The sequence below is a fragment of the Chlamydotis macqueenii genome, chromosome 12 (genome assembly GCF_036417535.1).
Source record: "Chlamydotis macqueenii isolate bChlMac1 chromosome 12, bChlMac1.mat, whole genome shotgun sequence".
NCBI classification, from domain to species: Eukaryota; Metazoa; Chordata; class Aves; order Otidiformes; family Otididae; genus Chlamydotis; species Chlamydotis macqueenii.
In genome coordinates this window covers 18968414-18992660 of record NC_141567.1, presented here as the reverse complement: position 1 = coordinate 18992660, position 24247 = coordinate 18968414, and the positions used below count along the sequence as shown (strand labels likewise).

Genomic DNA, 24247 nt, shown 5'->3' with positions numbered 1-24247 from the left:
TTTTTTTCCTTTTGGTTTTTTTTTTTTTAATCCCAATAGTGAATTGTGGCACGTTACTAGGAATTGCTAGTAAACAGTGTGCTTCATGAGAGATTAGTGTTGCAATCTGCTATGTGTCTGTATACAATCAGAACAGATTGAGATATCAGTTATTTCTGTAAATATATGCCACTCAAACTCTGTGAAAGACACAACTGAAACGTAATGCAATTTAAAGGTCAGTGCCACTAGAAATGTTGCTGTGTTCTTTTTCAATGCGTCACTGAGATTTAGTCACAGATGTAGAACTGTGCGCAGAACGTGGTCCTTGGGGTATAATTGTTACTTTATGGCTTCACTGCAGGCATTTCTCTAGGCTGTGTGTTTCACATGTGTTCATGTCTGAAGATTTTCTTTTAAACTGCATTTGTAAGGTTACTTTGCAATGGGATCATTACCTGCAAATTCATCTGTCATAAAATACAAAGATTGTCTTTAAGGGTACTAACAGAACGCTTCATAAAATCTGCAACAGGAGTTGCTGCCAGAGAAACTGCCCAGGCTTTGAAGACTTTGGCTCAGGCAGCACGAGGGGTTGCAGCGTCTACTACCGACCCTGTGGCAGCACATGCAATGTTGGATTCAGCAAGGGATGTCATGGAAGGCTCTGCCATGCTTATTCAGGAGGCGAAGCAGGCCCTGGCCGCGCCTGGGGATGCAGACAGTCAGCAGAGACTAGCCCAGGTAAGTGGTGACTTGAGCAGCCACATGAATTATCAAACCCCCAAAATAATAATGACAACTGCTAGACTACAGGTGAGCAAACCAAGAAAGTCGCAAGCCTCAAAAATTGTCTTGTTAGAGCCAGAATGTAGGAATTGCTGGCTATAGAATGTGCCTTCTTTTAGATAAATGACCACGTAAGCCTTTCTCAGTGTGGATGTGTTTACTTACGTGTTGTAGGTGGCGAAAGCAGTGTCTCACTCCTTGAATAACTGTGTGAATTGTCTGCCTGGACAAAAGGATGTCGATGTGGCCTTGAAGAGTATTGGGGAATCTAGCAAGAAACTTCTTGTTGATTCGGTGAGATGTCTTCTAACATTGAAATAAATTTCAGGAAACTGAAAAGCAGATTTAGGTACCCCATGTGTCAAATTATTATGTAGTAAATGTGCCCTAAGTATACTTCATGTAAGTTTTGTTTAAGTTTATGCAACTTTAAGTAGCTGCTACTTTTCCTGAAATGCTATTCTCCTAGTTTATGGGAAAGGTAAAGTGTGTCTGTGTCAGGAGTTTAGAGTCATTGTGAGGAGCTAGTGATACTTGTATGGTGTTCTGGAAAGCTTTTTTGTGGAAGTAAGTAATGACTTGGAGACCAGAATTCTCCAGCTTCTGCCACTGAGTTAATCACTTGGAATTCTGTAGTTGAACCATAAAATAGCTATCATCATCTCTGTCCCTTGAAGGGCTTACGTATTTGTCTGTCCCTTGAAAGAAAAGCGGGGCTAAGGTTGTTTTATAGATTTCTGGTTGATAGCTGTCCTGTAGTTGGACTATTCTGCGTTCAGAACTGAATCACTGGCAGTCCAGTTGCAGTACTCCCTTCTAGCTTGTATGTAAAGCTCACGACTGGATTGCGTTTACTGTTCTTGATTTGTCTTGAACTTTGCAGTTGTGAAGGGCTGGTGTGACATGACAGAATATAAAATATGGTACTTGGTCTCTTACAGCTACCTCCAAGTTCTAAGTCGTTTCAAGAAGCTCAGAGTGAACTGAACCAGGCAGCAGCAGACCTAAATCAATCAGCAGGAGAAGTTGTCCATGCTACACGGGGCCAAAGTGGGGAACTGGCTGCAGCCTCTGGAAAATTCAGCGATGATTTTGATGAATTTCTTGATGCTGGTATTGAAATGGCTGGCCAAGCACAAGTAAGTTTTTTTTCGTCTTGCTAATCGGGACCAAGGATTGTCCTGGGCATGGTATCTTGGTTATCTTGTAGCACAGTACAGTATGCTAGTGTGAGCCTATCGAAATAGGTGATGTTTGTTATGAAGCAGTCAGCTGCAACTGGTTATCCGGTTGTGAAGTCAACTCAGCATTTGCATTTTACACAGGATACTGGTTCCTGTAGCAAGTCAGAATTATGACTTTGTGCTCCTTTGGTTTGGGCTGTTAACTAATCTGAGCTGTACATCTGAAAGTACAAAGGTGTTCTGAACCTCTCAAAGCTTATGGAAAGGGTTGCTTCTATTTTGGCAAAACAACCATGAAGCATAATTTATGTGAACACTGTTCAAAATTTAGCGCCTTTATTTGCTAACTTTCAAATGCTTCAAGTAGAGGCAGGCAAAGATGCTTTTAAAATCCAGACTTGTTATTGCACTATGGTGGGTGCTGGTGTGGACCTGCTACAGGGTGGAGCAAGCGTTTGAGTAGGGCTGGCTAAAATGCCATCGATCTGACAGCAAGCACTTGGGCTTCTGTTTAGTGATTTAAAATCTGGCAGAGTTCTATTCTGATGAACTTGGTAACAGTAAGGAATGTGTCACATGTTGCCTAGCTTATTCCTAGTTGTCTAGGTCCTCATTTGAAGAGATACTTCCCTCATTTTATCTTCCTGGATTTAGGTGTACTGAATTACACTAACTGGTCATTTGGAGCATATCTGACATAACAAATGTCAGCATATAAAAAAGCATCATGTGCCAGGAGACCTAGAAGGACTTGCAGAAATAAGAATCTGCATACTGTTTTGCCCTAGTTAGTAGGAGGAACTTGCAAACCCAAGAAATGATTGCCGGAAGAAAACTAGTCAGAAAGTCCTGAGTGTGCCAGTCCTTTGAAGTAATTTATGAAGTGTCTCTGTAGAGCAGACGCTTTGAAGATAGAGCTGAGTAGAGAGATTGGACAATGGCTGCTGATTATTCTCCATCAAAACTTAATCACTGAGGTTCTAGATTTATGAAGTGAGTTAGGTACCAAATATCAGCTGATTCTCTGAAATGGAGTAGGAGTTAGGTACCTGACTATCGTTTTAGCCATGGGCCTCACTGACTTTTAGAATGTTTTGTTTGAGGCAATTTAGTGAAGGCAAAGGTAGAAATGATACTGCAGATAGCTACTTGAGAAGAGAATTGCAGTTGCTGATGACCCTGTGGCCCTTGCTGATTCGCTTATCCTGCTGACGCAGGGGGTGATCGCCATCTTGGGTATTAAGGGCTGATCTTACCAAAGAGAGTGCTTTCTGTCTGTGTCTAGTTATTTGGCCTGAACAAAAGCAATACCAGGTAGTTTGAATGCCCAGCAAAGTGGGGGGAAGAAGCAGAATGTAAATGTAGAGTAAAAGCTATTCATATCGACTGAGTAATATGCAACTTCATTACATAAAACCCGGAACAGGCTGTTAGAGCTGATTCACTTCTGATCATTGAGAGAAGAATCTAGTCACAGCTGTTTGCTGTGGTAATGCAGTACTTCCCTGTAATTGCGTGTATATGCAGGTTTGCCTTCTCAAGCAATGGCTTAAATAAGAAATAGAACATCCAAGTCCGAATGTTTACCAAGTACGCTTACAGAAACATATTTTCTTGGGATAGAGGACTTTATAGAGGGATCTTTCTGTGTGTGTAGTCCTGGTTAGATGCTAGAGGGACTGTCAGTTACACAGAGGATGCTAGAATACAGACAGTGTACACTGAATAATGTTGCTCAGTTGTGCCAGGCAGAGACACATGAGAGCCTTGACAACAAAAGCATTGTTCAACAAGTAGTAAAGTTTCTCCGTTGCTCGTTTGTGAATACTGCCATTGTTAGAAACCAAGCTAGTTGTTATATGGGTTTCTTCTTCTGTTGTGTAAGTGAAGCTAGAGGCACCTGTCTGGTGTCCTGTCCTTCCCTGGACTGTGGTCCCCTGCATGTCAGTGACTTCAGCTGGATAAACAAACTGGGTTTCCAGAGGTGATTTTAGCACACTCTATTTGTTGCAAACTCTGCACTTAATGATGTGCTGCTGTGGCTTTGCAGACTAAAGAGGACCAGATTCAAGTAATAGGTAACCTCAAGAGCATATCTATGGCTTCCAGCAAGCTGTTACTAGCTGCCAAGTCTCTGTCTGTTGATCCCGGAGCTCCTAATGCCAAGAATCTCTTAGCAGCAGCAGCAAGGTAAGGATGTGTTGCTTGTTTTAGGTTTTCCTAAGATATTTGTTTTTCTCTGTTATATATTCTTCTGCTGTTGACAGTTAACTGCTGTCAGGAAAACTGCTTATTTTGAAGTAGTTCCTTAATTGGCATAACTTGTTACCCTAGTTGGAAATAAGAACCAGGAGCTGAAGAATTGGCCTGGTATTTGAAAGGGACTAGTGTGTTTTACCTATTCTTTTTTTACCATCTGTGTTCTGGCAAGGCAGTAGCTAACAGTAAGCCTCTCAATCCCCAACAAAGAAAAGAAATTGAATCGTGTTCTATAGAATGTGCTTAAAAATCTTACTGTGGCTACCTGTCACTGACAGTGTGTACGTGTGTATGATCAAGAATACTTGAAAGGGTTAGGTGCTGTGTTTATTTGATGGAAGACAATAGAATCATAGAATGGTTTGGGTTGGAAGGGACCTTCAAAGCCCATCCAGTCCAACCCCCCTGCAAGGCGCAGGGACATCCCCAACCAGATCAGGTTGCTCAGAGCCCTCTCTAACCTGGCATGGAATGTTTCCAGGGATGGGGCATCCACCACCTCTCTGGGCAACCTGTGAGATACACTTACTTTAAGGATTCTGTCAACCAGGCCCTGAATTTCATCTTGTGGACCCTGTTTCTCTGTCAAGGTGCTCAGTGTTTATGTGAAAAATAACACTGCATTTCAGTGTTTGACTGGATAATCGCCTCTTCTTCACTTTGTCAAATCCTTTTTACATTTTTTTTCCCCAATTAACTGTTTATTCAGTTGTCTAAATTTGTAAATGGAATATTCAGATATCAAACTGGAAGGAGACTGATGAAGGACACATAGACATCACACCTTGAAATGTCAACATTAAATAAAATTAATGTCTGAGGTCGTCTGGATGTGACTTATAATATTGTCTTCCAAAATGTTTTCACCCACAAAGGTTAGCCGAAAGAGGAAGTAAGTTAAGACTGATACTTGCTTGGGAATAATGTGTTTAATGTTTGTCCTGGACCTTGCAATCAGCCCTTTCTAATAGCAATAATTGTGTTTTTTAAAAAATAAATCCACTCCTTTAACAAAGGATTTCTTAAAGAAGTTATGCTACTTTACTTTGTCAGATTTGTTAAGAAAAAACAGAACAATTCTGACATCCGTCTTGTCTCCCTGGAAATAAATAATTTCTAGGAAAATTGTAGGTAATCAAAGTCACACCGCTTAAAAGTGAAGGAGTTGCATGAGCTTTTATTTCCACAGTGTCAGACTGCTACAGATTTCTGCTTTGGCCTTGGAACATTCCTGTTTGGAGCACAGGGGAAGTTAGTGTCCCCAGTGAAGCCCAGTTAGCTGTTAGTTTCTCCCAAGCTGGTATTCCCTCTGTACAAGCATGTAATTAAAAAAAGGGAAACAGAATCCATGCAGAGCCTTTAGATTTTCTATTTTGCCATGCTGTTAGCGTGTGTAGGTGTGTCTGCATGTATAAGGCTTTACATAGGCATCAGGTAACAGTGAGAAGTAATTACTGTATCAGTTCTCAGTTTGTGTTTAAGGCGCTAAGGAGATAGCGCATTTCCCTCTCAAATCCTCTGTGGCTGCTTGTTGACAAGCTTGGCATGGCTCTGTTCTCTTTCCCTGCTGTGATATGGTCGGAGTCATGTATTTTTGCTTTCTCTTTCCTCATGAAAATGAAAAAAGAGGCACAGTTTCCTTTGCTTCCTGTTTATAAGCTGGCTTATCTTCTCATTTTTCTCTCGTCTTCTATGGTACTGTGATTAATCTTGTATTTCCTTTCTTCCCTCTTTGTTCCAGCTATGATAGACACTCCAGCTTTTCAGGAGCTTTGCCCTATTTGTGGAGGCATTTTTCTTGACTTTCTCTGACGGTCTCATAGGACTGCAACAGTGGCTGAGTTCCCTGCAGGATCCAAGTATTTATGTGCTCTATTTGCTGAAAACAAATGTGGCTTTTAGAGTCCTAGCAGTCCTCTTCCACTCTGGGGTTGGTGTCTGAGGGACAACCTTCCTGGTGCTACTGCTTCCAAGTAGTTTTACAAGTAATGCGTGTACACGGGATGTATTCCTGGGTGCAGGTACCTGGGTGCAGTAGTGGTATTCATGAGACCACATTGTGTCCTCTACAAAGCTGACAATTCTGGTCTATTATCAAGTTTTTGTGTTTTTTTTTTTCTTTAATCACTGATATTCCCTGACTCAACGTGCATTGTCTCTCTTCAATTAAAATCAACAGTGGACAAGAAATTTTTACATGAAGTTTGAGTGGACAGAACCTTCCATTTGTGCCATCTATTCATATGTCTGTATTCAATGGCGGTTTTTTGATCCAAAGAAATCAGTGATGTTTAGGAGGCTGAGTCTGTCATTTGTATTGATGTTAGGTTGATGAAGCCATGCATGTTGTTTTTCAGAGATAGATAATTGTAAACATGTGTATTTACACGCACACATAGACTTGGAGAATATCAGTGATTAGTTAAAAAAAAAAAACCGACTTTGGTAACAGACTACATAAATATATAGCAGGACTAAGTGGGTTTAATACAGTATGTCAGACAGGACACAAGACATATGTAGAACAGTCCTAAAAGGTGGAAGAAGTCAGGAAAAGTGGCTCCACAAGGACACCAAGCATGAATCCCTGTCAAATGCTTTAGTGAGAACATTTTTACTCCTCTGAAGCTTGTTAAAGAGGAGGTCTCTGGGAGAACTGTTTAACATACAGTTAATCCCCAAACACTGAAAAGAAAATATGTAGTACAACATCAAAGTTGAAAATCTTTATGCAGTGTACAGGTAATGAAATGGAGGTTCTAGTAAGATAAGTAGTTTAATTTTAAAATACACCGTTTTTCCTTCTACTCTCCCTAGAGCTGTGACTGAGAGTATAAACCAGCTCATCACACTGTGCACCCAGCAAGCTCCCGGACAGAAGGAATGTGATAATGCACTCAGAGAACTGGAGGTATTCATATATTTCAGAAGTTATTATGAATAGAAATGGGCCCTAAATGTTTGTTTCCTTTGTTTTCTTTGTCCAATTAGCTGCTGTCAGTGTTTTCTCACTTGATATCTGTGGCAGGGGTTTTAGTTGCCTACAAGATAAGCATAGAACCTCTGTGAACATCTTGTAGTTTTGGCCAGAATGAAATTTACTGCCCTGTCCCCATCTTCTCTTCCCTGCCCCTCAGAGGGTACAGTTTAGTCCTTATTATTCATAATCACTGTGAATTAAGGAAGAATCGTAGTGAGATGGACGTTCCTGCTACCAGTGGGAATATAGAATGTTGTTACATCCACTTTACGATGATGTTTACCGTCTTGTACCCTGTTGCTCCCTGACATTTTTTAGTGTAGGTTTTTGATGCATTGTGTATGCGTTGTCACAGCCAAGCTGATGTGACGTGTGTCAATACAAGGTTTTTGCAAGGTATGTTCTGGTTCATGAGTGAAATGTTTGGCTGGCTAAATAGTGGGGAGCAGGTCAGTTGAAAGACCTCATTCTGAAGCTGTGCATTGATCACAGAGACAGCTCCTTACAATAGTAGGAAGTAGCATCTTTTAATTAAAACTTAGATGTTTGTTTGCTGTCAAGGTCAGAACAAGGGAGGACTGGCCTGTGTGGAGAACATAAAACAACTTTAAGCTTTTAATTTCTACCCCTTCATATCAAAAGGATACAAAGGTCATTGCAGTGCATTCCAGGATATTGTGAGCTTCTGTAATATGCAAGTCCACAGTCATCATCCCAAAATGTTGGTAGGAGTTTGCCTAGGAGCTGCATTGTACTTCAGAATGCTTAGCTTCTTGAGCTTACAAGTGTTCTCCCCTTGGTTAAAAGGGGTGGCAGCAAGTCCAAATAATAGAAAGAAAAACCTGGAAATTTGGTAACCCTTTGTATCTAGACAGTACTCAACAAATGGTAGCTGGTTTTCCTATCACTCTTGTAATTCTGTTTATGAAATTTAAAATAGTACTGAAAACATGTGTTAGACTGTTGACAACTGACAGGAACCACGATTACCTCCAGTCAGCTGAGCATCACTAACTGACCGTAAATCACTCATCACAAACATAAGGTCAGCCACATTGGCCTATACTTCCAACAGCTTCGTAGGGCGCAAATGTGTGGTTACCGCAGCTCAGTTACTGTAGGGTGGCATTTAGAGCATAGCACGCTCATCTGTATCTGAGCGTCAGTGAGTGTGTAGTTTTGTTTGCTTGCTGGAGTTGTAAGATTACACTGGTAAAAGCAGGACAGTTGTGGTGGTCTATGTTAATCTCAGCTCAGTATTTCAGGCTTTGTCGATAATCAGTGTGTCTTTCATTATTTCAGACAGTTAAGGGAATGCTGGATAACCCCAGTGAACCTGTGAGCGATCTCTCCTATTTTGATTGTATTGAGGGCGTAATGGAGAACTCAAAGGTAATTTCCTTTTCCTACCTCTGTGCCAATTGTCAAGTGTGTTTTGATTATCAGAAGTTTCCACATGCACATCAAACACGTTAGAAACGCAGCACAGTGTTTATAGCTAAAATGTGTGCTGCGTACCTTGATAAAACTCAGCCTGAGGTAGGTCTCTTATTTTCCATCGCTTAGAAGGCATATTTCCTCAGTAAGAAATTTGTAATTAAGTGGCTGGTTTGTAATGCTGTTAAGGTTTCTCCCATCTCTCCCTTCCTTTCCTGTGTATTGGACAGCATGTCATACTTTCATGATATAATTTGACTGCAGCTATGTTAGATTGGCCCAAAGTGTAAATGGGAGGCTTGGCAGTGTGTCTTTTGTGCACAACAGCTCAGAGAAATGTCTGAGCAGTCCAGACGTTCCAGCACATCAGAAAATCTGTGTGAAATCTCTTGAGTTATTTTTAAACACACCGTGCCATACATCTTTCTTTGAAGCTTTGCTTTTGATGTCCTTATTATTTGATGTGTTGGAATTGTCTCAGATCCTTCCTTCTGTAAAAGAAAAATGTGCTTGATGGATGTGCATGTCAGCTTGCAACTAATGCTCTACTGCAGTCAGATCTTATTTTGAATTTTAAAAGAAAATAAACTTAATTCAGTGGGAGATACTGTGGGGATTAATGTCTCTTCTGACATTCAGGTGGTTCCAGCAGACGAGATGCAATTTCATTTCCACTGCGTTTCAATGAGTTTGGGGGGGCAAAGGCAATCCCGGATGTGTTGGCAGCAGCTGCAGGGTTGTCATGTTCTGCAATCTGAAATGTTCCTAGTGCCAGGCTAGGTGTGATTGCCGGGGGATTATAGCAAAAATAATGAGGGTTAATTCTGTATCCTCGTAGTCATTTGCACTATAGTAGTGTTTGTTTGGCACTGTCAATCCAGTGTTGATCTGCATGCCTTATCCCTTACACTGCACACAGGAGTGTGCCCAGTGCAGTGAAGTTGTTAACTCGCTAAAATTTTTGGAACCCAAGTCAAAGAGGTTTGTGGGCCAGAACTGTCTCAAGGTCAGGAATCACTTGCTACCAGTGCTAGGGAAGCATATTGGGAAGGTAACTTTTTGTTTTTTAATTCTTGAGGTTCTTGGAGAATCAATGGCGGGCATTTCCCAGAATGCGAAAACTGGGGATCTTTTAGTCTTTGGAGAATGTGTTGGAGTTGCATCCAAGGCTCTTTGTGGCCTCACAGAGGCAGCAGCTCAGGTAAGCTACTGAAGTCTATAAAGCAAGTGTATGTTTTTATTTTTTTAGAAAGTTTGTTGTGAGTGTGTAAATGTGAGATTCACTTCCTTGTGGCCAGACAAATTATGACCTTGTACTATGTGGCGTGCTCTGTGTAGATCCGCAGAAATTATGCGTGCACTGCTGTACATTCAGAGGCAGCAGAGTGCAATAACATGCGCATTTTATAAGGAACGGAAATGACGTCAAGAAGGAAAATTTTCTGGGGATAAAACAAATGTCAAAGCTATAGCATATGGAATTTGTGTTTGCAGCTCAAGCTCTGAATTATTATGTTATAGAGAAGCACACAAAACCCAGCCACAGTTAAAATGAATTAATCAAGTTTGATTTTATTTTATAAAAGTTCATAAGGAGCACGACTAATTTCAGATCTTTTAAATAGTAAGACCTATTTCAGCTGTTCAGGTACTTTCAGAATAACCAAAATTCTTAAGCTACAGCAATGAATTAGAGTCTGGAAGTGGTTACTGTGGTTTCACTGATCTGATAACCGGGTGGCTTGAACTCTTGAGAGCTGATACAGCCTCTTCAGTGAAGGGTTTGGCTGTGGGGGATCATGCTCTGCATCTGGAAACCGCTTCTTCATATCCCCAAATATGGAATGTCTCAGTATCGACTTAGTCTCCTCCACATCTAGCTCTGCATTGCCTTGCTGGCTTACCAAGATGACAGTTAATTGTATCTGTAATGGAAATTCATCAAGAAATCTTTGGTTTTGACAGTTCAGACAATTCCTCCTTGTTGAGGGGCATGAAACTTTTATTTGATTAAGGACAAAAGTTAGTTTGGCCATCAGACATCTTGAGCTGCAATGAGACCAGCAACTGCAGACTTGGGTCCTACACTCAGCAGTAGCACATTTGCTGTGAATTGGTTTTCTACGCGGGCTTGACCAAAATCCTCACCACCCCCACTGGGGCTAATCCAGTAAATAATTTGCTGATGTTTGTGACCATTAAGGCTCTTTCTGTTGGCTGTGCAAGTGAAAAATAAAGTTTCCAGGGATATCAGCTGCTTAAGCAGTGGAGAGTTTTGGTTTTGGCTAAATACATTTCAGAAGTGTAAGGGTACGTTTTCTTGGTTTCAGAGGATTCTGGATATTTATTAATAAAAAAAACATTGTAATAGTACTTCACAGTATGATTCTTGGATAATCTCTGACCACCATGTGCTATGACATATGGCAAGCTTATCAAAGAACCAAGATGAATCTAGCATTGTTTCTTAGGATTGTTTTCTTCCTTTCTCCATTTCTAGGCTGCTTACCTGGTTGGCATCTCAGATCCAAACAGTCAGGCTGGTCAGCAGGGTCTTGTTGACCCAATTCAATTTGCCAGAGCCAATCAAGCAATCCAGATGGCTTGCCAGAATTTGGTAGATCCAGCAAGCAGCCCATCACAGGTGATTCCAGAGGATTGCGGTGAGACCGTCATTGTTAGGACATGTGACTTCGCTTTATTTGTGACCAAGCAAAGGAGTTTTGGTTTGAAACTGTTGCATGGCTTTGAACTGCAACTTTGCGGAGCTGGAGTATAGTAACTGTCACGCTCCTTTGACAATTTGCTTCTTTTGTGCCATCTATTTTTACAGGTATTATCAGCTGCCACAATTGTGGCTAAACACACTTCTGCTTTGTGCAATGCTTGTCGCATTGCTTCGTCAAAGACAGCAAATCCTGTTGCCAAGAGGCACTTTGTGCAGTCTGCCAAGGAAGTTGCAAACAGCACTGCTAACCTGGTTAAAACTATCAAGGTACGAATGCTGCTTGCTTGTGCTTCCATCTTCCTTTGTGTTTTTATTGCTTTTGTGTGTGTGTTGAGACAGAATCAGAACACTTAGAAATATCTTTTTACCCTCTGTGATATGTATGGTTTAAGAAATCTTTGATTACATTTTTCAAGACTTGAATTGGAAAACATGTTGAGTAGTGTAACTGTGCTGTAGTCAAGATGGAAAGAACTGAGCAATATTAGTGTTGGGAGAGGGAGCTGGCCCATCCAGTATGAGACACCTTGGTGTTGATGTACTTAATGAGCTTGCACCATGAGAATAATGTGCAAACAACTGACTGTGAAGGTTTTTAATGCTGGTACATTGCTACATATATCCAGAAGTTTGTGGAGGTATTTGACAACTTTACCATATTTATAGGAGAAAAAATAAAGAAACAAATAATACTGGGAACCAAGCAGAAGCTGTTTATGTTGCTGCTGTTTCATAGTCTCACGTTAATAGTAATCTTTTTTCCAGATACCTGCCTGCAGTTTGGCAGGAGGTAGCTTTTCCTCATGCAAGCAGAAATAATTCTTGTTAAGCTGTAGAGGACTCACAATTCCAAACCCTTCCGGAAGCCATTGGCTGGTCTGCTACTGAAAGTCTTTTAAAATGATTATGCTCTTAGAAATGGAAGATGACCTTTTATGTTACACAGAAGGTCCTTCGTATTGAAATCTCTCCTGTGAGATTATGAAAGAGATCAGTTGACTGGTGTGAAAATGAGACCAATAAATTATTGATTTGCTTAAAAAAAAAAAAATGTCTTTTTTAAAATCAGTCTATAGGAAAGAACCACCTTGTTAGCCACTTCCACCCTTTGGAGCATGAGGTGCTGAGACATGATTTATGAGAGTCGTCAGAGTGCAATGACAGAAAAGCTTTATTCAGTTCTTGTGGAGCAAAGCAGCAATTTTACATTTAGGGTCAATAACCAGCTAAGTAAAGAAACACTCGCTTAAACGATCACATTCTTTGCGTCAACCTTGTTTGTGGAGTAACTTTCAAATGCCATAAGCACACAATAGTTTAAAACATTGAAGAATTACAACAAAACCCATTCAGACAGAACTCAGTCATGGTTTAATTTCCAGGCCTTGGATGGTGATTTCTCTGAAGAGAACCGCAACAAATGCAGAATTGCTACTGCACCTTTGATAGAGGCTGTGGAAAATCTGACAGCATTTGCTTCAAATCCAGAATTTGTCAGCATACCAGCACAGATCAGCACTGAGGTAAGGCAGGATGTTGCACTTCCACCCTCAAAAAGTTGAAAATGTTGAATTAATCATGTGTCAAGAGAGAGGAATTGAGTGGAAAGACCTGACCCCGGAACGTCTGTGTTCCTGGGTGTTCACAGGGCATGCTGCTGTCTTTGGCTTAACCTTGGACCTTGCATTTTGCACCAGTAGGATAAAACTAGTTAGGCTACAGTCAGCACAGCCGGTCTCCCATTAAAGTGACACAGTACAGGGGACTTGCATGTCTTGTTAGCTGGATTCTTCCATGTGATAAAGTGATAAATATCCCTTTTTCACCTTACGAGCAGCTTTAACAAATGGAGCCTAATCAGTTCTGAAAAGGATTGAAGGGACATCACTGGGGTTTTTCCCTTCCCAAAATAATGCAGTCACGATGACAAGAAACACATTTTCTGGGAACAATAACTTTCTGAGGGCCTTCTGTATTTTTTCCTGAGTTCTCTGTCCTCAACCACTGTAACTACAACATAACAGTATTTGAAATAACTCATAAAGGTTTTTCCATAAAAGCTTCAAAGTAGAGGTCATGTATCGTTACTGATTCTCCAACTGCTCCTTCCTGCTTTTGGCAGCCTCAGTTCCAGCTGGCAATATTGGATGGTGCAGTAGCTGCTGCAGTCTTAAAGCTGGGGGCTGTAACGGAAATCTAAGCTAGTCCTCCAGGCCTGAGGTACCTGGGTTTACCAGATTACTGAGGATAAAATAGATACAGAGATGATGACCCAGTTAGAGTGCTGTAGTGCAACCAGTTCCTGCGAAAAGAGTGAGCTTGGTTGGTTCTTGCAAGTTTTGTGACAAATAAAATTTGTTTTCAATGATATCTCCATAGCCTACAATTAGACAAGTGTAACTGTTGTCTCCTGTTTCTCAGCTGGGTGATGCCTTTCTAAACTTGAGAAGTGTTTTCTTATGTGTATTAGAGATAAAACGGTTGGACTGGGATGATTTTAGTAATATTTTCATGTTGACCATCTGTGAATATAATAGTGTGATATGAGAAATGACAATGCTATTTTAATGCTGTTAATGAAATAGATTTTTAGGAGCAGAAATTGTGGGCGAACTCAAATAATTATTTACATGTTCTTTGCGTTCTTGTACTTTTCTGACCACAGGGATCGCGAGCACAGGAACCAATTCTAGTTTCTGCTAAAACAATGTTGGAGAGCTCATCTTTATTGATCAAAACTGCTCGTTCTCTGGCTATCAATCCAAAAGACCCTCCTACATGGTCTGTACTAGCTGGCCACTCCCATACTGTCTCAGATTCTATTAAGAGTCTTATCACCTCTATCAGGTACGTCTTTTGTAGTAACATCTCTGCGTCCACATTTAAGCTGTAATAATTGAGCAGCCATTCGTAAAGAATAATATTGTATGGCCATTAGCACTGTGTTATTTTTCACTAATGGAAATTATTTGGTCTGTGATGCACAGTATCTCCCCACTTAATCATAATTGATGACTGCAGCACTCTGCAGCATAGGGTGGTTCTGTGTTTGTGTTCTGTTCTCCTTCCCTGGTTCCACCTCCAATTCAATTTAAGGTAAATGTAACAGAGAATATTGTAGAATTGAAAAAACGTAGCTAAAATTACGTACCAACATATAGTAAGTGGTAAACAGCATTGCTTTTTTAAGGTGAGTCAGTGTATAAATTTCCTTTGCTATCTATTCCTTACTATAGTGTTTTTTATTTAGTTGCAAGAATGCTGTAGCAAGATGTGAATATTCTTTATTTTTGGACTAAATCTGTTTGTCCCTTTCTTAATGAAAATTTTAAAGTGTAGTTCTATACTTAACCTCTTAATTTTCGTTAAATCAAACAGTGAACGAGAAGGTGTGTTGACAGTTCTGCTGATTTTTTTATAAAGATTGTACTGAAATAGAAAACTGCACATCAGCAAAAAGTACTCCCAAACTAACCTTTGTGAAGAGACACCTTGGACTGAGTGTAACACCCAGTACCTAAGGAATTGTTTTCTGAGGCAGTCAATCGCACTGTACAGAAACGTGAATATTTTTTCCTAGTGTTTGTTGTGTTTTCATGATGACCTTCATCATTGGGCCAGTCTGGCGGTCACAAGGAGGTGGAATTTGCACTTTTCTTCTGAGGCAACAAACTTTTTTCTGTTTAGTCATTAAGAAAGGAGCCATCTGTGTGTGTGTGTATGAAAGTGTGCAGAGTTCTCTGTACACACATCAAAATCCCATAGGTAGAACAAAGCTAACTTTTGTTCTTGTTGCTCTTGTCCCACGTGCTTTATGTATTGTCGGGTAAGGAAGTACGCTTGTGTGCGTTCACAAAAGAGCCTGCCTCCTTCCACCATGCTCAGCTTCGTATCTCTGTCTTTCAGGGACAAGGCCCCGGGGCAGCGAGAATGTGATTTCTCCATTGATGGGATCAACAGATGCATCAGAGACATTGAGCAGGCCTCCCTTGCAGCCATCAGTCAGAGTCTGGCCACCAGGGATGACATCTCGGTTGAGGTAAGGGAGATAGCGCAGGAGCAGGATAATGCTGAGCACCCTTACCCGGCTGCTTTTCTTTCCACGTGAAGATTTGGAGCTGAGCGCTCAGCGCAATCTACTACCAGTGAGGGGAGGAGTATTTTTACTGGAATCTTTCTAGGCAAAGTCATGCACTGGCCAAAGTGTATCACTTCTGGAAAGATACCAGAATCACCAGGCAAAAGTAGGGGTGAAAGCAGTTATTTTTAACCGCCACACATTTTACTCTGACTTCGTGTGCTGACGTGACCTGCTGAGTTAGTGTTTCTCTGGTGCCTTGCCCTCTGGAAATCGGAGTGTTTCAAACTAATCTATTCCTAGAAGTCCAGTGGTGCAAATGTCAATGTCATTTTTCTTAATGCCTGTTGTGTCATTAAATAAGTGAAATCTGGAGTTTATGTTGATATGTTCTCATTAAAAAAGCTTCCTTCCTGCCACCCCTCGCTCTCCCCCTGTCCCCTCCTGCCCCCCGTAGTAGTGTAGACCAACCCTGTCCTATTTCAGCCCTTATCTCATGGAGGAAGGGCTGTCATGTGAGGCTGCATACGGAAAGCCAGCAACTCGTGATCATGACTTTAGTGTTTAGTGTCTTTTTGTGCTATTGCTCTCTGAAATTACATGTTTATTTGTGTATTCCAGTGGTTTCTTTGGGCTGTAATGCTGCATACTAGAAACATCTCAGGCTAAGTGAAACTATACAAAAGAAGTTATTGCAGGAAATATGTCACAGATATAGTTCTTCTCTATTTAAATAATGAAGTCATCTTGGACACTACATCAAACTGAAATAAGTTGTACTGAAAATGGCAGTTATTTAGAAAGCAGTACAGGAATGTAACAAAGTGCATAAATACTATTTATTTTCTCTTGCCTTTCATGAGAGTGAGCTAAATCCCAGTGGCTGCCAAGACTTTAAGTGTCTCTGAATTAAAAGCCAGTACTTGTGTCTTGACAAGCCTAGTAATATACTTTTCTTATGCTCCTGTCCCGCAGACGGTATTCAGGAGGCTAGTCCACATCTCTGTCCCTCAGAGATGTCATTCCTTTGTCTTTCCTTGTAGGTGAATTTTTCCTGCTAGCTTCCAAGTCTACAGCAGAGCTTTTTGCTCTTGTGCTGTATTTGAAGAATGTTTCTTCATATTTAAATTGGAGCTTCTGCTGGTGTCTCTGATCAGTGCAGAGATAATAAATCCTTGGTAGGACAAGAAGAGGGGGTGGGTTGTCACATTGCAATGAGAAAGGAACCTACTCCTCAGTTTGCTACTATTTGCTACTATCAGGAGTAGGAGGGAGCCATCTTCCCCGCTCTTTCCCTGGGCTTGCCGTATAAATCTAAAGAGGAGCAGGCCTCTCTCAGGGTTCTTGTTGAAATAGGGTAATGGAGAAGAAATGAACAAGTATGTAGAGAAAGCTGGCAGCGTGGATTTCTGCATCCTGTTGTAGTAGGTCATTTGAACAGCATTCTGAGGGTGATTGTTGTGGTATGGTACCACTTGATAAAAGAACAGCTGTGATAGTAACTGAGTTTCTCTTTATATTAGGCTCTACAGGAGCAGCTGACGTCAGTCGTCCAGGAAATTGGCCACCTCATTGACCCCATAGCTACTGCAGCTCGAGGAGAGGCAGCTCAGCTTGGGCACAAGGTACTGTCCTACCATTGTGATGGTATTTGAAATCTCAGACAGCTGGACGTTAGGGGAGACCATGATTTAGTAGCTTTTTCCACTTCCTATGAAAGAGCAGAAGAAAGCATGTGGAAGGAGGAAAGGGGATTTCCAAATACTTGGAGCTGAGACCAAATAAAGCTGTTTATGTTTTGGGCCATCAGAAAGATATTTTCATTGAGGTTTTTGGTGAGGCACATATCGCAGAGAAAGGACAAATGAAGAAAGGAGAGGAAAAAGCAAAGATGAAAGGGCAGAGCACAGTATCATAGATCTCCCTACCTGTGACTGTTGCAGCCAGCAGCTGTACGTGTGTGTAGGTGGTTCTGTCTCTTGTGCTGTGTTAAAGGGGGCCCATCACACTCTGGGATCGTTCAGCAGGTCACAGAGTGATCGCTCAAATACATGTATATACAGCAGAATTTGGCCAGTTGCTGAAGTCTGGCAAAGGTTTGTGAGGTCCTGTCCTGCTCTGAGGTCCTTGCATAAGGCACACTACGTTTCTTGGCCAACTCATGACAGCAAGCAGGGAAGTGTGGGATACACATTTTGCTTTAATCCTCTGGGAAACAAAATAGAAAGAGAAGTCTGACTAAAGTCCTAACATTTTACTGGCTCTTAGCTATTCACGTAGTCATTTAGGTGGAGTAAACCTTGCAATATATTTTCCTGCATGTGAAGTACTGCTATTTTTCTTCCCCATGCCAACCTTCAAGAGCTGCTTATAGCCCATTCAAAACATATGCACCCTTGAACTTCTGAGGTTTCAGGTGTACCAGACGGTGCTGCAGTGGGCTGTCTGTGCATGTTCTGTGACGTCATCGACCCAAAGCTGTACAGGTGTTCACATCCAGTAAAAAATGTAAAAGCAAGGTCTCATGGATTTCTGACAGGAGCCAAGCACTATTGTGGTTTTGTAGAAGATGGAACAGATGACAAGTAGACTCTAAAAATATCCGTTCATATAAAAATATTTGCTTATTTTCTTGGAATATGTGTATAGATCAGAAACTGAGGAAAACAGAGAGACTGACTCCATGTATTTCTGAAGACTAAAACATAGCAACAGAAGCAGCTAGCAGAACCCCTTCTTTAGGTATTCCAAAAACTCTATTGAGCCCAAGTAATTGACTGAGGGGAAAATGCAGCGTATTTGGTATGTAATCTTTGCAGCGTGCCAATTCCTGCTGGCCTGTACCAGCCCCTGGGTTGCAGTCTAGCACTAACAACCAGCCCCCTTTTCGGCAGCCAGAAACACTGCAAGGTTGGGCCGTGCGCTGTCTTAGGCAAGTGTTTGTGCATTAGGAGTGATGAACTGTGTCCAGAGGTCATGTTAGCACTTCTGCCCGCTCTGGTGTCTTACACAGCAGAGAACCGTCAGCACTGGAATCTGATGAAGGCAGTTTGAGAGGTTTAGGGAGCGAAGGGTGCGAATACAAGCAGTCCCTGAGGTGAACAGAGGGTCCAAATCCAGTGTGGTCCTATTTGTTATCTGTTGTCAGCAGTGAAGGCTGAGAAACTCCTCCCCTGCATGGAGGAGACACTTGTCATGGATGTTCCGAAGTAGTGTGCAGCTCCTGTGACACTGCTGAAAACAGTTTTCTCTGACCTCAACAGATCGTGTGTGTCTGAGGGAGGAGACACGTGGCGTTATCAAGGAATTTGAAAGTGAGGGGAGGCAGAATCACACAGGCTCATAATACAAACTAAACACTGTACAGCACAGAAGCACTAGGTCACTGTGCTACTTGAGCTAACCCATGGTCTGATGGTATTTGGGGAATAGGGTTTTCTTGGTAACACCTGAGAAACGGGGTTAATGGCTTTTGTGGTTGTTCTGGCTTTCTTAGGTAACACAGCTGGCAAGTTACTTCGAACCCCTGGTTTTAGCCGCAGTTGGCGTGGCATCCAAAACACTAGATCATCAGCAACAGATGATAGTGCTGGACCAGAGCAAGACGCTAGCAGAATCTGCATTACAGATGCTGTACGCTGCCAAGGAAGGGGGAGGAAACCCCAAGGTACGGTTGTGTGTGTACCTGAGGGACTATTGGAGATGGGCAGGGGGAGAGGGCAGGTGGGGCAGAGAAAACAGTACCTACTGCATGGCACAGGGGTACCTTTGCAGTGAGAATGCTGTCGATGACTCTCTTGACATCTCTCATGGGAGAGTGAAAACATCTGTCAAGGACAGGATCACAGCATCCTCACAAGGGACACGACGTCAGGGTCTGACAGCAAATACATACGCACTGCTACAGAAACCAGCCAGGTAAAAGACAGGACCTGTCTAATCCGTGGCCCAGTGGGTGGGGGCCTGAAGGCCATGGTGCTCCTGGGGGACACCCCACACCACCTGGAAGAAAGGACAGGGCTTGCTTTCTGCTGCTGAGCTCCACTTGGAAGCATACACCTTCCCACAAGCCACCCAACAGCACAAGGACTGTGCGTGACCCGGACTTCGTGCCTGCTTCCAGTGGGCAGCCAGCCACACCCCGTCCTGTCCCCACAGGCATGACAGACTGTGCCCCATGCCATTCAAAAACTGTACACCAGGCCACGCACACTCCCATGTATACACACGTGTCATGGCCATCTCCAGTGGTACCTTGCTCCTGTCATTTTACAGCTCGCTTCCTGCACCTTTTGCTGATGGATGCTGATGTCCGCTGATTCTTTTGGGGCTTGCTGCACCCCTCCTTCTTTGAGGGACGCTGTCATGTGATGCTTTGTATGCAGCTGCCATCGTGTGATGCTTTTTTCTCTGCTGCCCTCAGCACCTTTATACAGAGCCACCAATGCGTGACAGTTTTTCTCTGGCACGCGCCACGTGCTGTTACATACGACTGCCAGCACGCGACACTTTCACTCTGGCGCGCTCTGCGTGCCGGTGTTACAGAGCCCTTGTTGCACAATGCTGTTGCTCTTGCGTGTCTTTCTCTAGAGGCGCCCTGCACACCGGTTCTCTGGCATGCTTCCCGCGCCTTTCTCTGAGTTTGTGCACCCTGTTGGTTTTGTTTCTTTTTCATGTTGTTTTTTTTTTAAATTGTTTTTGTTCTAGATTTTTGTATTTTGTTTTCTTTTAAGAGCTTTTCATGAATATCCAAGCAGTTGTTTTGAATCTGCAATCTTTGACTGAAGATAGAGGATTTTTTTGATTCGGTGTTTGTTTTTATTTACTCTTTTAGAAAAACCGTTGTTCTGAAATAATTCCTTAGAAGTGTTTTTGTTTCAGTCTTTTTTAGTAATATTACATGACTGTCATATTTTTTCTTCCTTTCATTTTTCCTATGTCTACGTATGGCTTTTTTGAACATCTTTTTTTGGTACAGAAGTAGACTGTTTCACTGTTTGGTGTTATTTTTGCCTTCCCTTATCTTTGTTGCTTCTGTTATGTACAAGTAATTTTCATCATTTTTTCTAGAAAAGATCTTGTCACTTTTCTAAGCGATCACTACTAGACATTGTGGGTTTTTCCCGAAGCAAGATTTGTTCTGTCAACATTGCTATTAGACTTAGCTTCTCATCTTTAACCTGAAAGAGGACTTTCAAAGCCACTATTATGTTGTCTTCATTAATGACGCTTTTGATTCACACATTGATCTGTGTATGGAATGCTCTCTGATGATCTGTTTTCTCATTTTCTCGTTTCCAGGCATCCCATACTCACGATGCAATCACTGAGGCCGCTCAACTGATGAAAGAGGCTGTGGATGATATCATGGTTACCTTAAATGAAGCTGCTAGCGAAGTAGGCATGGTTGGAGGTATGGTAGACTCGATAGCAGAGGCAATGAGCAAGGTGAGCATAGAAATCCAGACCCCTTTTTCATTTTGCACTTGAAAGCCAATCCAAATTGCAGGGAGCTGAAAGAGCTGCTGCTGATTCACCTCAGCGATGGTTGGTAACTGACACACTGTGACAGGAAACCCAAAGATTCTTTGCCTTTGCAGATTATGAAATCAAACTGATGTGGGCGACAGCGCTCACGTTAACAACCTACATGGTACTCTTTTCTGTTTCTGTTCAGTAATATGCTGGTACTTAACTGTGCTCTTAGGTCAGCCAGCCTTCTGTTCTGCCTTCCTTTTCCTAGTTATTTTTCACATTAGTTTCCTAAACGATCAACAGACCAACCTTGAGGCAAACTAATTTCAGAGAAGAAGATGCAGAGCCTGGTGTGCTCTGCTATGCTTTGTGAAGTATTTTACTGAAAATTTGTAGTTGCAAAGTGTAAATTAGTTCAGTCAAAACTATTGGCTTTTCCTGTCTCAGGGTAAAGGTGTGCAGGATTGAAGCCTTTACCGTGTTAAGGAATATTACATTATCTTCTTGCAGGAACTTTTTTTTTGTAACCGTTGCACATTCCTCTCTACACTAGCCAAGAACTATATGTGGTTTGACCTTGTATGAGAGGTTGATCTTGCGTTCAAAAACTCTGTAGTGTAAATTCTTTGCATCTTCCATGCTCGTAACATGGGCTAAAGTATTTTCTGAGCTTCTCCATACATCCTGGTGGAACTGTCTTCACTTGTATATTTGAGCAAGGAGTTTATAAAAATTAAAATAAACTACAAATTCAGTATTACATGTAAACTATGCTATTTGTTATGACCTTATTATTTTTGCCTTGTTTTTCCATCTTTCTTGCAGCTGGATGAAGGTACGCCTCCAGATCCCAAAGGAACATTTGTTGATTATCAGACCACTGTGGTGAAATATTCTAAAGCTATTGCTGTAACTGCACAGGAAATGGTAAGATATTTGGCTAGAACTAAGTACAAACTCTCCTGCATACGTAAGGAACATGGAATGATTTGCACAGTGTTGTGAAACTTTTTATAATGCTAATTTTCAAAAACCTTATTTCTGTAAGGGTAATGGAGCAAAGGAAGTGATTATTTTGTCAATTTAACTCTTGGATCTTAGTGGCATGTTCTACAGCATGGCCCTCTACATGAGGAGTGCTGGGTTGTCCTGTGGTTCTTCTGCACAAGAACTTTTTATTTGGCTCCTTTTCTCTGAGAAAGAAAATATTTTACACGCATTTTCATCAGCCTATTTAATTATCACTGAAATACCACCTCACGTTTATTGATGACTTCAGATTACCCTTTCACACCTATTGTTCTATTTAGCCTGTGAAATGTCAATATTTTCAGACCCCTGTAATACTTATGAATGAATGCAGATCAACATCTAAAACTGTTCTTTTCTTGCATTTCTGTGAGTCACCTGGGTTTCACAAAAGATAAGTCACTTGTTGAATCGAGATTTTATTAACTCATGTTTCACAATAATGCTTACTGTAACTTGTTTGCCTTTTGAAGATTGCTTCCATTGCTTGTTTGTTTTTAAGAGAGGCAAGGGGACTATTTATGTATGCTACAGACAGGATTTTTTATAAAACTGATAGATGTTGCAGTTAAGACGGGTTGATTTTACTATCTACGATATTGCAGCTTATTGGCAAAAGTATAAATTTGTCTAAAACTAGTTTTGCCCCAAGCATGGAATTCTGTGGCCTTTACTAACATAAATTTGAGACAGAAGAAATATCTCTGTTAAAAGGTAGGCTTTTTCTAAAGAGGATTCAGTTATTTATACTGACGTTCTACCGAGGCCTCCTGTGTAGTCCTACCTATTTCTTCTTGGTCCTCTTACCGTATCTGAGGCACGTTTTGCATAGGTCCTCAGTTTTTTTCCATTTTTATGCTCCAGTGCTATGCCAGCTGAGACTGCTGTAGGCTAGCTCACCTTTGACAAAACATATTGCCTGCGACACACAAAACCCGCTTCCCTGCCCGGTCCGAGTAACTGTGTACCTGGCCCGTAGCCTCGCTGTGTCAAAGAGTGAATTACCAGCTCTAAGTGCTGCCCTTTGAATACTCCGTATGTTCTGCGGGTGCCTGGTTACTGTGACTCTAATAAGCATGTTTGCTTGAGTTTCCTCAAGGAATTCTTCCTGGAGGACAGGTCCCGTACATGGCAAGCAGTTTACCCCGTTTCATCAGTGTGGCTAAATAAATGAGTGTGCTTCTAAACTGGAGTGTATTAACAAATTATTCTCATGCCTGTCATTTTTTTTTTTTTCTCTTGCCTGTGTTCTTTTTTCAGATGACTAAGTCGGTTACTAACCCGGAAGAGCTGGGAGGACTTGCATCACAAATGACCAATGACTATGGGCATTTGGCTCTCCAGGGCCGAATGGCTGCAGCTACAGCAGAACCAGAGGAGGTCTGCAGTTTTTAGACCTCTTTAATCTCTGTACACGGTGGCATCCACATGAGTATTCTTTTACTGTAGGGAATACAGTAAATACAGAGCAAAGTGACGAGGGGTATTCACCTCGCTCGGTTGCAGCGAGACGCTTGCAGCCATTGTGAAATGCGATACAGCCTGTGTATAATCAGACAGATAACAGGTTTTGAACTGTTGGGTAATGTGTTTTATTTCAAATGTCTTTGTGATTATTCTAAAATGAATGCGGTGAACACATTTCCACTGCATTAGATTTGGTAGCAGCTCTTATATGCAAGCACTGTCTGTACTATGTATGCTCTGATACCCAAACGGATGTGCTGCCTCTGGCCCACTAACATTTAAAATGTGGGACGGGACACCACATCTGCTCCCAGAAGAATTTCATTTGGCCTACTATCGCTTGATTGAAACCATGACGTGAACCAAGTCAGTATTATAGACGTACTTTGGCTGTACGCATTTGTGTCTTTTACGATCTACTATTTTGGATAAAAACAGACTTTAAGACACAAACTATCTGCAGCCAGACAAAAACTGTACCGAGTTTATTTTCATTGGATGGAAAGGAACCAACAAGCATAGAGAAATTGTGTGTCTTTTCAAAATGCTGTGAAATCTTAGTTTGTGGAGAGATATCTATTTTGATCTTTGATATTGACCTTTCCGTTCTCCAAATACGCTGTCTATTCTGCGTGCCTTCACAGATTGGGGCGGAGCTGCATACAGTACTACAGAGCACGTATCTTCTGGTAGCACACCTCTGTTTTACTCACGGCTTGTGCACAGGTGTATAACAACAGGAATTAGCGTTTACTACAAAATGTTTTAAGGGAACATTCAGAGCTTCAAACAGGTTTACCTTCTGTTTCTCTTCAGCCCTCCTATTGCTCTCTGTGTAAATT

The 24247-nt window shown here is 41.6% G+C and overlaps 1 protein-coding gene across 1 annotated transcript in view; it reads left to right on the top strand.

Annotated features, from left to right (window-relative positions):
• Positions 1-24247, top strand: part of TLN2 (talin 2) — a 184594-nt gene that overhangs the window by 118951 nt on the left and 41396 nt on the right. Inside the window, exons 28-44 of the mRNA XM_086756871.1 lie at positions 515-723; positions 943-1062; positions 1710-1907; positions 4003-4142; positions 7029-7122; positions 8494-8583; positions 9707-9829; positions 11129-11272; positions 11462-11623; positions 12739-12879; positions 14022-14203; positions 15263-15395; positions 16958-17059; positions 18931-19101; positions 20736-20882; positions 21735-21836; positions 23199-23318. Of these exons, the coding sequence (XP_086612997.1) occupies positions 515-723; positions 943-1062; positions 1710-1907; positions 4003-4142; positions 7029-7122; positions 8494-8583; positions 9707-9829; positions 11129-11272; positions 11462-11623; positions 12739-12879; positions 14022-14203; positions 15263-15395; positions 16958-17059; positions 18931-19101; positions 20736-20882; positions 21735-21836; positions 23199-23318 (2378 nt within the window). The remainder of the gene's footprint in view (positions 1-514; positions 724-942; positions 1063-1709; positions 1908-4002; positions 4143-7028; positions 7123-8493; positions 8584-9706; positions 9830-11128; positions 11273-11461; positions 11624-12738; positions 12880-14021; positions 14204-15262; positions 15396-16957; positions 17060-18930; positions 19102-20735; positions 20883-21734; positions 21837-23198; positions 23319-24247) is intronic.